Source organism: Perissodus microlepis, chromosome 23 (genome assembly GCF_051167445.1).
Source record: "Perissodus microlepis isolate ML-2025 ecotype Zambia chromosome 23, ASM5116744v1, whole genome shotgun sequence".
Taxonomy (NCBI): Eukaryota; Metazoa; Chordata; class Actinopteri; order Cichliformes; family Cichlidae; genus Perissodus; species Perissodus microlepis.
Window position 1 is genome coordinate 19,095,991 of NC_140482.1, and position 13,451 is coordinate 19,109,441.

Consider the following 13,451-nt stretch of genomic DNA (forward strand, 5'->3'; position numbering starts at 1 on the left):
GGTCGGGGCTTTGTTATTTTTCCACTCAGCCAACTGTCAGCAGCTCTGAAGGAAAACAACCGCGCTGAACTGATCAGTGTGTGATACCTGACCCATAATCCAGCACGCAAACTCAATTTCAGCTCATGGATTTCTTCCATTTGATAGAATAGCTGCCCTTTTGAATCACCTCTTCTCTATTCAAATGATGTAAAACAGAGGAATTACAGTATTTCTGATGCTGTATAATAAGTTTTTCAACAAGTACAAGTACTTCTGAACAGTTCTGGAAGCTCATGATGGGAAAATGCCATACAAACACATTTATTTTAGGATGTTTTCCCTTACGTCCTTGGAATTTCTTTTGCTTAGTACAAACAATTCGAGTGAACTGGGAATCTGGAAAACATGGAACAGAGTGTTTTGGTCACCTTGTCAACAGCCTGAGACAAGGTGGACCTGAGACTATTCTGAATGCTCTAGAAAATGTGTTTTCTTTCTTAATGTGGATTTTGTTGATCTATGAGTTGATTAGTTGAGTGCTTGTTTAGTCGATTTTATTTGATGTGAGTAAAAGAATTCACAAATCCATTGTGAGGTTTGATTTTTAGTGGATTTCAGCTTGCTGTGAGGTCTTCACCGTGTCTTCACTTCACTTGTGTTGGCCCAGGTTCATATTGCTATGATGTCATAGTTTAGTTATGTGGAAAAAATCTGCCAATGTCCACTTAGGGAAAAAAAATCCCCAAAAAGGGGGTGGTTAGGGTTGGGGTTGGAGTTGGAGTTGGTTAGGATGTGGATCGTGGTTAGGGTTACGGGGCTGTAGTTAGGGTTATGGTTATGGGGTTTGGGTTTGGTGTGATGGTGTTTTCATTTTGCAGAACTGTGACGTCACAACAACAATGACTGGTCAGTTGCAATGTTGAACCTGGACCAACATTAATTATGATGATCCAGGAACAACACTAACACGAGGATATCGGATCGTGCATCCTGACTGTGTTTGCACTTCCTCACACATGGGGTGGTGCAGATAGAGTGCTGAATTAATTCAACCAAACAGCTTGTTATTGGAGCTTTTTGTGATGGTTAACTCTTTGAATATCAGTTTGAGGTTGAGTCAGCTATTATAGCATACAAAAAAATCAATCATTATTACACCTTTTCTGGGTGGGATCCACTTTTTGCCTTCAGAACAGTCTTAGTTCTTCATGTCACAGATTCAAAAAGGTGATGGAAACATTCCTCACAGATTTATGTCCATATTGACATGACAGCATCACACTGTTACACATGATGTGAATGTGCTTTTCCACAATGTCCCAAAGGTGCTCTATTGGACTGAGATCTGGTAACTGTGGAGGCCGTTTGAGTGCAGTGAACTTTTGAGTTCTGTGACATGGTGCGTTATCCTGCTGCTATCCTGCTTGAACTATTAATACAAGGCCGGATGTATCCATGATTATTTAAGTTGTTTATGCCGAAGTCTGACCCTGCAATCTGAAACTGAAACTCATCACCAGGCAGCATAATGCAGCTTTCTGTTGTTCGGTTTTGTAAGCCTGTCTGAATTGTAGCCTCAGTTTCCTGTTCTTTGCTGACACACCCTCTGTGCTCTTCAGTTTCAAGGTTCAGTGTGTTTTGTGCGTTCAGAGATGCTCTTCTGCAACTTTTGTTGTAACGAGTGGTTATTTGAGTGGCTGTTGCCTTCCTGCCTTCTCAGTCATGCTTCATTTGGTCCCTAATGTAGACATAGAGGGAGCCATGGTTTACTCAAGGATGTCTGATGCTTGTTCGGCAGTGTCTTTTCTGTCTGCATGTCATCTCAGTTTATCCCAGCTGCTCTTATACTGACGCACACACACGTCAGTATACAGAACACATGCAGCTCCCAACTTTGTTTGTTGGGCTTCTCATGACCTCTCTCATTCTCAAACCAAAGTTTTGACTCTGAAGAGAAACTGACCTTTTCCAAGAGTCACTTGAGATGTGGAAAAGTTTCTCGGTCGTCAACCTGTCCTTTTAAAATAACCCTCTTTGTCTCTTTTTGTATGCACAGGCCCAAACCTCCACCTCCCGAGGGCGCCAAGTCCAACCCGTCCAAACGCCATCGCGACAGGCTCAACGGCGAGCTGGACAAGCTCACCAGCCTGCTGCCCTTCACAGAGGAGGTGCGGTCCCGGCTGGACAAGCTGTCCGTCCTCCGCCTCAGCGTTGGGTACCTGAAGGTCAAGGGCTACTTCAACGGTAAGTCTTTGATCAACTCCCACGTCTGACAAATGCAATCCTTCAAATCAGAGTTTGTAGGATTTGTTTCAGATATGACAGGATATATATTACAAGTCTTTGCGCAATGTTTGGCACCTAGTGAGTGAAAGGATGCTGTGTCACTGCTTCAGACACGTAACAATATATGAGTACGTGATGGTTTAAAAAAAAAAAACAACCAACTTTTTTCCCCCAGATGCGCTATTTTGAAATGCCACGAGATGCTTCAGGCTTTTATGTTAATGCGATGGCATCAGATTTGTGCTGTGTTGAAATGTTTAATGGTGTATGCCTTTACCATGGAGTCAGCTGTTCAATGGGACTTAATCCAGAAACTAATCGAGCTGCAAGATGAAGCAAGTCAGCATCATTTTGAATCCGACATTTATGTTTAATAGCAGCAATGTTGGGAAAGCTGTGCTTATCCGAGCTTGATGTAAAGTCAGTGCAATACTGAGCTGGCTAATTAGATGTAATTATTAGATGTGGTCATATGTAACTCTGGAGATTACACTTGTTTTGTTGGGTTGGGATGTTTCAGTGGGTGTACAAATATAGTGGCTGTAAATCTGCAAATAAGTCAGCATTTATTGATGGATGTGTCACAGCGATTTTGTGCCAGATCAGTGTTCAGACATGTTGTGATGAAGAGCCAGAAAAGGCCAGGACAGGACACAAAACGAAGAATTTTTGGGGGCCCTGAAACAGTGGAAATAATTAACATCCATCCATCCATATATACAAGAGAGGAAGACATCATTGTGAAGCACTAAGATATCGTCCATGGTACCGGTTTGGTACAATAAATGGCTAAATCTAATAACAAAGTAGGGCCTGATTACAGCAACAAGTCATAACCACAGTTATTTAATTGACTGTAGAAAATCTTGAGTCACTGAACCCAAAAACTCCTTTTTTAACAGTAGACCATGAACTTGAAGTTGGACCGAAGTCCAATGATGTTTGCACGTCTTCTTCTATCGCTTTCATTCAGTCATTTTCACCACTCTTGATACGTTTTTCCAAACAGTTAATGAATAAAAACATCTCACCACCATTTCAAGACCTGAACAACAAATGGTTGTACTCTTCCATTGAAACCTCACTGACTCTGAAAAAGTGCTGCAAGAACCTGTGGGCGTGATTTAGGGTAAAGAGTGTTCAGACACAAAAATGAAATGGGAAGGGTTCATTTGACGCTCGGTACGATGTAACTGCTGGAACTGAGAAAATCAAGATGATAAATGTGAAACTATAGGCATCAGGAAAAAAAGAAAAAATACACAAACTTTGCAGCAACTACTGCATATTACAGCAAAATTACACTACGTAGATTGACAGCACATGCTCGTGCGTAAGAAGCAGTGCAATGCTGGATTGTGGGCTTGTGACTTTTGCTCTTCGACACCTGTTTGAATGAAAGTTTGACGTGGTTTGATTGAAAACAGTCACTCGGTGCTGCACAGCGTTATGGAAAGTGAGAAATCCGTTCTCTTATGAGGAGCTGTGAGATTCAGATGAGAAATGACAAAACGTTGAGGGGTGAGGTGCACGTAGCAACAATAACAGCGTGTATACAAACACGACGAGTAAGGATAATGTGGGTGGGGAAATTCGCTCCTGATGTGAGAACTGCATCAAAGCAACCGAGAAAGACTGAAACTAAATAAATAATATGCAGATAGGGATGGGCTTTTCAAGCAGGAACAATTTCAGGATTCACCGGGAACCATTCAGCTATTCTTCGACGATCGCTCCCCCACCTGAACTGCCCTCACCCGACTTAGATGTGGCAGACTTACGACATGTTCGGATTACCTGGAGTGGCTTGCACACAAGACTTGTTGACAGCTGTAGTCTTTGGCCATCTATGTTTCTCTTATTTGTGCAGGCCTACTTAATCTCACTGCACCACACATATTCTTGACTGGCAAAAAGAATAGCCACCACCTCCTGGCTAAAGTTACATCTTTACCGAGTGCTGGTAACAAATATGTGAGTAGCTAATAAATTGGTAAAGCAGTGTCAGGTTAATGTCCACACACCTTTGCGTGGGGTTAGACCACACTGGGCTCTGACACAGCCTGCATATAGCAGCTTACTTCGGTTTAGTGATAGATGCTGGACACTTAGCTAGTGCTGTGCCTTGATGAAATATGAATAATTTATTTAAGCAGTCTAATATTTTTGCTGCTGTAGAGTCCCACAAAACTCACAATGAGGCCTCAGTGTTTCTCTGATATAAAATCTGATATTTTATGGATCTTATGCTGTATTTACCCTCGTGGCGATGAATTAGAGCAGTTTGAGAGTTACAGCTAGATAGATTTATTTGTTCTCTGCAGTGTTCTGTGATTCTGCAGTATACCTGCATTTTGTTTCCTACTATATATGAAAGGTTTTTTTTTTACCTCCTCTGTTGGTTTCCTGTGTGGAAACTCCACTAAAACAAAAACTGTTTATTCTGAACCTTTTTAGACCAGCTTTATTTCCATTTCAGGCCCCAAATAAGGCAGCAGCATGCAGACAAACAGCGGTTTGAAACATCCTGCTGGGTGTGCATTCAGCTGAGATACACCAGCCTCACCTCAGTCTCACTTTTGTGGCTGATACTGGAAGAAGATAAGTTTAAGAATGGTTAAAGGGCAACTGTCTAGACAGTGATCCAAATCGTTGTTTTAAACAACAGGACAAATACGACAGTGTTTGTTCAGTATGCGCACAGCAAGCCACGAGAAAGGAAAGACGTCTCGGGCTAGCATGAAAGTCTGCCAAAGCTATAAGTAGTGTTGCAGTGGAGTCTTCCTTTGCTTGAGCTCCACGTCTTCACCAGGTTTCTTTAAGTTCAGCATGGTACTTCTTGAATAATCCAGGTAAAAAGACCATGAATACATACCCCAGCATTGCCTCCAGTTTGTGTGCATGGTTTCTGACAAAGAAACTGAACAAGCTGGTGCTCAGTCATTGTGTTTGCAAAGGGAAGACAATCAGGAGGATGGATTTAAAGGGGGAGGAGTGAAGATAGATGGTTTCAGGAAAAGGGTGAACTGAGGGGATGCACCATAGGGTAAAGAAGGATTATTCAATTCAATTCAGTTGAGTTTTATTTATATAGTGCAAAATCACAACAACATTCTACTAAGCTGATTTATTTTGAAAGGTAAAGACCCTGCAATAATACAGAGAAAACCCCACCAATCAAACAACCCCATATGAGTGAGCACTTGGCGGCAGTGGGAAGGAAAAACTCCCTTTTAACAGGAAGAAACCTCCAGCAGCACCAGTTTAGCGAGCGGCAACCAGTTGAGGGTGATTATTATGAACTGTGAATTATGCAAAGCTACTGTAGTAGAATAAAAATATGATGGTGGAAATCAGCTGCAGTTATTTAGTGTATAAAATATACTGCCTACAGAGTTAGTCTTAGGCCCAAAGAAAGTCACTTTAAGTTTTAAGAAAAGCCCAACATTTGTGTACACTTGTTATTTTCTCTGCGCACGGTACAGAACATACATGATCATATCAGCATTTCAGGCCACAGCACAGAACAGGTGCATGTCTCATCGGCCTGACAGCATTTATGCAGAAATTCTCGCCTCTTCTCACTCCTGTTGCCGAGGAAGACTGATCCAAATACACGGCAAGTCAGAAGGGCCACATTTCACAGTCATGCACTGATATAGCCTCTCAGCTGGTGGCTACCACACCCCCGCTTATCATTTACTGTAAATAGGAAGCTTGTCTTTCAGGCAGCCTGGATCTAATCATTGCTATTTTCACAAGAGACAGCAGAACAAAGCGAGGAAGCTCGCTGGAAACTCAAATAACCTCGGTGATCGTCTGTGCCATGTTGACAGAAATAGGGGCAGAATTCACTTTTAGATAAATAATCTTCTTGAGCCCCAGAGGAGAGGATTGTTATTTTCCAAGAGGTCAGAGACCATCGGTGCATCAGTCAATGTTATAAAACAAACCCGTCCACTGCTATCCTTAAAGCTAGGTTGGAAAAAAAAAAAAAAAAAAAACATTTCTAGCTCCATTTTTTTAATACTTTGATTTGTAGGTCAAGAAGTTATTTAGCTTATAATTGGCCCTGTGCAGCCCCTCAATGCATCATCTGTTTGAAATACCATATTTTCCGCACTATAAGGCGCACTTAAATTGCTTTAATTTTCTCAAAAATCGACAGTGTGCCTTATAATCTGGTGCGCCTTATGTATGAATTCTGGTTGTGCTTACTGACCTTGAACCAATTTTATGTGGTACACGGCGCTCAAAGATCTGTCAAAAATGTTTTAGTACGACTTTGGTAAGCTACGAAGCCGCACCACTTGATGGATTGTCAGAGCATTATGTCTATTGTAGTCAGGAGCCTCGTGGAGTAATCTGGCTCCAGAACTCTGTCTGCTTCAGGTCTCAAAGTCAAACGAACATTGCAGCATCACTGAGAGTTGAAAACTGTCTAAATTCTTTCATCTTTAATAAAATGATCAGCATTGCTGCTTTACCAGGTGTAACAATTAAGTTTAACATCCAGGCATCCATGAAAACAGAATTTATTAAATTTAATGGAGTTAGAAGTTAGCAGGAAGTTAGCTCGCTAGTTTACGCCTAAACATGATATAGCATGTTCTGACTGAGAGATTTATGAAAAATTAAAACGTACAGCTCTGCCATCACTTCCAACATAAATGAAGACAGAAAACTAAAAAGCAGTGACGTTTGTAGGGTTACTGGTATATAATGATGTGGTACGTGATTGATAGCGACACAGCTATGTTAGCATAACAAACAGTGAAGCTGGAGGATGAACCCTAACCTTTTTCCACTCGATAAAGGTTAACATGAGGGTTCCTGATGGTTAGTGACAAATGCAACCGCATGGCAGGATGCTGTAAACGGAACAAACTACAGTTAGGAGAATAACTGAGATAATCCATCCAGTTTACGGGGTTAGTCATTAATATACTGCAACAACATGGGAATAGAGCAGCTACGAGAGAATTCAGCATTAATGAATCAATGTTATGGAAGTGGAGGAAGCAAGAAGAATTGGTTGAGTAAAGTTTGACTTATCTGACTGTTTTGTTTCGCTTAATGCACCTTATGTATGAAAAATACTGTAAGCTAGTTTCGCTCCACCCTCATTATATCAACTCTCCTCTCCTAAATAGAAGGCTTGAGAAGCTAGTGGGTGGGACTTCTGTACTTGAGAGGACCATATTAGGGATATCCTCTCTCTGATATCATACAGAGTAGAAGAGTAGGAAAAACTGGGTGAGGCATGAACGTTTGACTCCCCACGTTAGATCTGAACATTCAGCAGTGAGCTGGACAGGAAATAATCAAAACATAAATGGCTCATTTCCAAAGTAACAACTTGAAAAAGTGGTTACGTTGTCTTTTAAAAAGGCCACATGGAAGCATTTTAAACCTGCATTCTTATTGCTGGCCAGCAGGGGGCACCTCCTTTTGTGCACAAAGACTGGCTGCTCTATAGACGTTTGTGATAAAACTGCACTTACATTACCTCAGTCTGTGACCTCAGCAAACACCTTTCTGTTGACTTTGTGATCTCAGTTCTTTGTTTTGAGTCTTATTTGATAAAGCACAAATTTTATTTTGTATATTTTGATCCGATTTAACATCAATTAAATGATAAAGCCAGGTGTGATTTAAGGTGGGTCTAGATTATAATTGACAAAGTCCTCCTGTGTGAGGGTGCGATGTCCTTCAGCTTGAGTACACCATTGGTTTGGCTTCACGAGCCAGTGTGTGATGCCACACAGACTACGTCCTTCTTTAAAGTACAGTCTATGTAAATCTAACACAAGGTTAAAGACAGTTTAAAAGAGAGAGTGAATCATGGCTAAAATGTGGAAGATAGCACAATTGGCTACTGTGAACATCCTTGTCTTTGTGTTTAGAAATATTAAACTGTAGAGGAATAAAGAAAAGGTTGAATGAAGCCAAAAGCTCCAGCCAAGAAAAGATGATTAAGCATTCAGTGCGCTAAAGGCGTGGTCAGTTTATTTTTATCAGATTGCATTTTCAGTCATATGGTAAGTGGATTTCTGAGTGGAGTTGACAGAAGGAGCTGAAACTGAAACGAGCAGAGATGTTGTTTATATAGTGGGGCATATTTAATGCATACGGGTTAGACGCTAAACTTTTATTAAGCACGTGTTTACTGCTGTGTTTGTATCTCATCGTCATCTCTTGGAAGCCCACGGTAAATTCTCCCAGCTCAAAAAGTTTTACATAAGGTAATCAGAGGACAGATCAGAAGGGAGGTGATATATGGCCAAATACTGGAATAATAAAACTGCTTCAGCGTTCAATTTATTAGCTTTGTGCTGGAACCGACAGGAATTTTTCTCCTGGAACAGCGAGTAAACTGAGCCAGAAGTCTCAGCCCCCTGCAGTCGTTAGTCTATTTATGCTCTGAGACATGGTATTAAAAAACAAAAAGAAAAAGAGAAAACGGACATATTGGCTCTTTAATGCGAGCGTGTAGCCACTCATCAAAGCAGAGGAGCCCCGACTGCCTGCTGCCAAAGGAAACAAGACAGCAGAGCTGGTTTCGCTTTGGTCTCATCAATTATTTAGCCGTGCGGGTCACTTAGTGTCAGCTGAACAAATGCGTTTGGAGGCGGCGCTGGGAGTCTGGTTTCCTTCAAACCCCGCTGTCACTGCAGCAGCTTCCCTCCTCACCGCTCTTATTTTGAAATATCAAATTGAGAACAGCCTGATCCAGAAGTTAGACGGTTTGCCTGCGAACGTAGCATGTTGGATCCAAGATTTCTTCACTCATCCCCACTTGTTTCTTGGCCACCCTCCCTTTTCCACCCACCGATCTCCACCCATTTCCTGTGGCGCCCCCTGCAGCCCCTTGGTGGGCCCCCTTTTCCTTCAACTGTTCAGCTTCTTCCTCCTTTTCTGAAGTTCACAGCTCCCCCGACCCCCGCCGCCCTCCATCTCCACCTCAAACAAACTGCAGGACTCCGGTTTGTTGTTACAGCAGGGAGGCCTGTTCGTGCAGCAGACCTACGTCGGCACAACTCGAGACTTTATGCATTCATAAAACCCTCCAATTTTATCTTTTCTGCACTCCTTCAAAGCCTTCTTTAAAAAGCTGCCTTTTTAGTGCATGAAGACTTTTGAAGTTCTTTGTTTGTGCTTGCTTTGGGCTTTTCTTAAGTATTAAAAAGTCCTCATTACGCTGGCTTTCTCATTATGTAATGACAGGTCCACCTTAAGATAACTCCAAAGTGCAGTCTGCTTCTCTGAAACAAGCCGTGCCTCATCAGTCTGACGGATTTTGTTGGCTTTTATCTGAAGAAAATTTGAAGGTATTGTCGATGAGACTTGCCAGGGTTTCCAGCATAAATTTCTCTAGCCTCTCTTTTGTTTCTACTCACTATTAATTGTGATAAGCCCAAACTTATTTGCATAGCCGCCTTTAAAAGCAATAAAAGAAAACAAAGTACTTCAACCAGGGAAATAAAAGCAGGCATTAAAGTCAGGAAATTAAGATTAAAGGACGAGGAGGGTAAAAATAACAGTGAAAACAATAAAAACAAAGGACACCAAGCAGCAAAAAGCAAGGCTGTAAAATTAAGTTTACAAGGTGATTTTAAAAGGCAGTGATACACTACAGCTGCTCGGTTTGAGGGGTTTTTAGGTCTCGGTACCGTTTCCTGTAACTTGACATGTTCGGTTTCTCTTCGTTACGTTTAAGCAACATGTTTGAATGTGGGGAAATTAAACTGATGCAATACACTGCATGCAGAAACACGCCATGGACAGGGTCAAATATGATCTTGTTGTGATGCTAACCCTGTAAAAACCCTGTTTTTTTTAGCTAGAGTATTTATTGAACCTTCTGACAAATAAAAAAAAGAAATTAAAAAAAATCGTCATCTGAGTTTTAATTTGCATAATTTTTGCTATATCCAGGATTTTGTGTGATTTATTGCTCACAGCTTTTATCTTAAACAAAGAAAACATTTATTGGCATTAGGGTTTAAACAAAACACACTGGTGATGTAGAGGTCTTAAAAACTCATCAAATATGATAAACTTTGTGTTTACAGGGATAAACATTGACGCTGTTTGACCGTGTTCAACCAAACCCAGGATTTGTATCATCCAAACACTAAAGTTATCATTTCTTTTAATGCGCTGAGGTAGCATTTTAACCTAAAAAAAAGTTGAATGCAAACTTCAGACATGCATAACACACATACATTTGCCAGTTCAGTTGTTAATAAATATTGCCATTGATAAATAAATTAAAAGAGGACTTTTTTGGGACGGTAACCAATTAATCCAAAAAGTCTTTACCAGTGTTCACACTGATGAATGATTCCAACCAATTTCACCAGTGACTGTCAGCAACCACTTGCCACTCAGTTGGGGAACACACTTTTTGCCCTAGCAACCATTGGTTGCTACGGTTTGCCTACCAGTCTCTAGGCCTGCGTGACTGAGACCTCAAGCTTTGAAACATATTTGTGAAAACATTAAAAACACAGTTCAGGTGTCATAATGTTTTCAAACCAGTTCACAGAGCTGTGGGCTCGTTCTCTGAGCCACTCTGAGCTTTTTAGGTGGTTCAGGATGAACCAATGACATAAACACGACAAAAGAAAAAATACCAGGGATCCAGCGATGAGTGTAGATAACACGGACACAGCTGCACATGTGGTCGCAACTCTTAAATCAACATTTTCCTTTGCATGTTATCAAAAACATTCAAGTGACATCTCTTAAACCTCTGCTTAAAAAATTAAAACCATACAACATTAGACTGAATGAAGTCAGTAACGCCAAAATAATCTGATAGAATTCAGATTCTGAGAAGCTTTATCATTGAATCCAGTAACAGTCCATTTATTTTGCTAACTACCAGTCTTAATTTGATACAGGTAACAACACTTACTTTCATTTTTTGTTTAGATTAAGTTTTTAAATGATAATAATTGTTCAAAATCGACACAACACAATCTAAACTTTTCGTCCAGCACGGGGAGCATTGGTAAATAAACAGAATCATAAATCTGACCAGACATTTGTCCTAAAATATCCCCAAAATGCCACAAAGACACTGAAACATTTTAACATTTTTAGCTCGTCAATTACCAGCTTTGTTGACCGCTTGGTCACCAGACTGAAGATGTAAATAAAAAGCTCACTGGGTGTCTGCGGCCGTGTTGAATCACTCGTTGTGATTGTGCTGTTACCAAACACACACTCACACACACACACCACTGAGAGTCTGTCTGCTGATGAATTTCCCAGCATGCCTCTCAGTGAACAAAGGCGACCCGGGAGTGTAAAGGCTCACAGGGAGGCCAGCACGGTGCAGTGGTTTAGCAGGATGTGGCTCAGAAAGGACCGCTCTGTGTCCGTCCTCTGGGCCTCGTCTCTCCCACGGGGCTGAGACGCAGGACGGCGACGATGGGCTGCTGGGAAACGCCCGAGGGTTCGATCCCATTTCCAATGCTCACAACACGGGCATTGTTCGACACTGTGAGCATTTTCTGAAGCAGACCTCCCTCGTGTTCAGACACGGCTTTGCTTTTATCCTCAGCTTGTCTGTCTGAGTCTGTCTCTTCTCTTTCCCTTCTTCTGTCTTTCCCTTATCAGAGACAAAGCTTGTTATTATCTTGCCGAAACACTGAGTGAACATTTTCCAATTTTTTTATATTTTCAGCTATATGTCAATCTTTGCTTAACTGCTTTACAAGCTCACATGTTGCTCAAACACTTTCTCTATGCATGGGTTCCTGCACAGGGCTAAAAGAGTCTGAGACCACTTGACCAGATTCTACACAACAACATAAGGGACCAAAAGAGATAGAGGCATAAATATCAGTAAAATGAGATTTAAAAAAAAAAAATCCAAAATGTCCACAAAAAGTCATAAATGGATATAAAATGTCCACATAGAGACATGAAATAGATGTAAAATGTCCACAAAAATGAATAGATAGATTTAATATGTCCACGCTGAGACATAAATAGATTTATCTTTTTAAAAAGACACAGAAAGAGGTCCAAAATGTTCACAATCTTGCTGAAAAACACCATAAAGCCATAAAAAATAAAGCCATGAAAAGTGAAAAGCAAACACAAAATCACCACAGAATGAAAAGAAAAACAAAGCAGCCACAGAGTGATGAATAAAGACCACAAAACACCCAAAGCAAGTGTAAAAAAACCCAAACATAGCAAAGCAAAATCACTATGATATAAGACAAAACGAACACAATGACTTCCAAAAGAGGCACACAGAAAAAACCCCACACACATTAAAATAATCCAAGACACCTTCAAAAGGTGTAAAATGTCCATGAAGACACAGAAAAAACACAGAGAGATGGAACCAGCCACAAAAGTAACACAAATGGGGTTTTCAATGAGTACAAAATGTCTTCAAAAAGTTGCAAAGAAATGTAAAACTGCAGAGTCAAATGAGCGTGACCACAGAGAGACTGCACGTACCACAGGTAGATTTTAACGTGCGACACCAAAATCAATACCACTTTCTTTTCTGCCTTCTTTCATTTTTGCATTGTGCCGTTTGTGTAGGAGGACGTTTGAGTCAGCTGATTTATCACACCTGAGAGGCGGTGCCAGCGTAAACAGTGAAAGTAAGCCTCCACTGCTGCCTGCGCTAGCACATCGAGAAATGATAGATAGTCTCTTTTAAGAGGCTCTTATTGAGACAAAGAAGTCTGCTGGGGATTCAGGCTTTCTCTTTGTGAGCCTTAATGAATAGCTGTCCCTGATGAAGCTCCCCTGTTTCCCCTCGTGGAGGAGGTGGAGGAGGAGATTTCTGGCTGTTTGAGAGTCATAATTTGTGGTCTTATAATAGCTCGGCTGAACTTCCCTCCTTTGCTGGGCCTCAGGAAACACACACACATGCACGCGCACGCATGTGTACACTCTATATTTTTTCTGTGTTACACATTCATTTTTTTTCCTCTCTCGACATGCACACACCCCGCCCGACCCTCTTCCTTTATGCGTTTTCCAGATGTGGACAGATTCAGGCCCTTGGTCTGTGTTCCCAGCTGATTAATGCTGCTGCTTTACAACATCAGGCTTCCTCTTTGTGAACCCCGTGACCCCCTCTGATCTTGAGCATGACCTCCAACTAGTCTCAAGGTGAAGGCTGGAGAGCATGGGGTATACTG

At 41.3% G+C, this 13,451-nt stretch overlaps 1 protein-coding gene across 1 annotated transcript in view; it reads left to right on the top strand.

The window, feature by feature from the left end:
• LOC146361211 (aryl hydrocarbon receptor-like) overlaps nucleotides 1-13,451 on the top strand; it is a 100,947-nt gene that overhangs the window by 17,895 nt on the left and 69,601 nt on the right. The window contains exon 2 of the mRNA XM_084920902.1: nucleotides 2,039-2,226. Coding sequence (XP_084777028.1) covers nucleotides 2,039-2,226 — 188 coding nt within the window. The remainder of the gene's footprint in view (nucleotides 1-2,038; nucleotides 2,227-13,451) is intronic.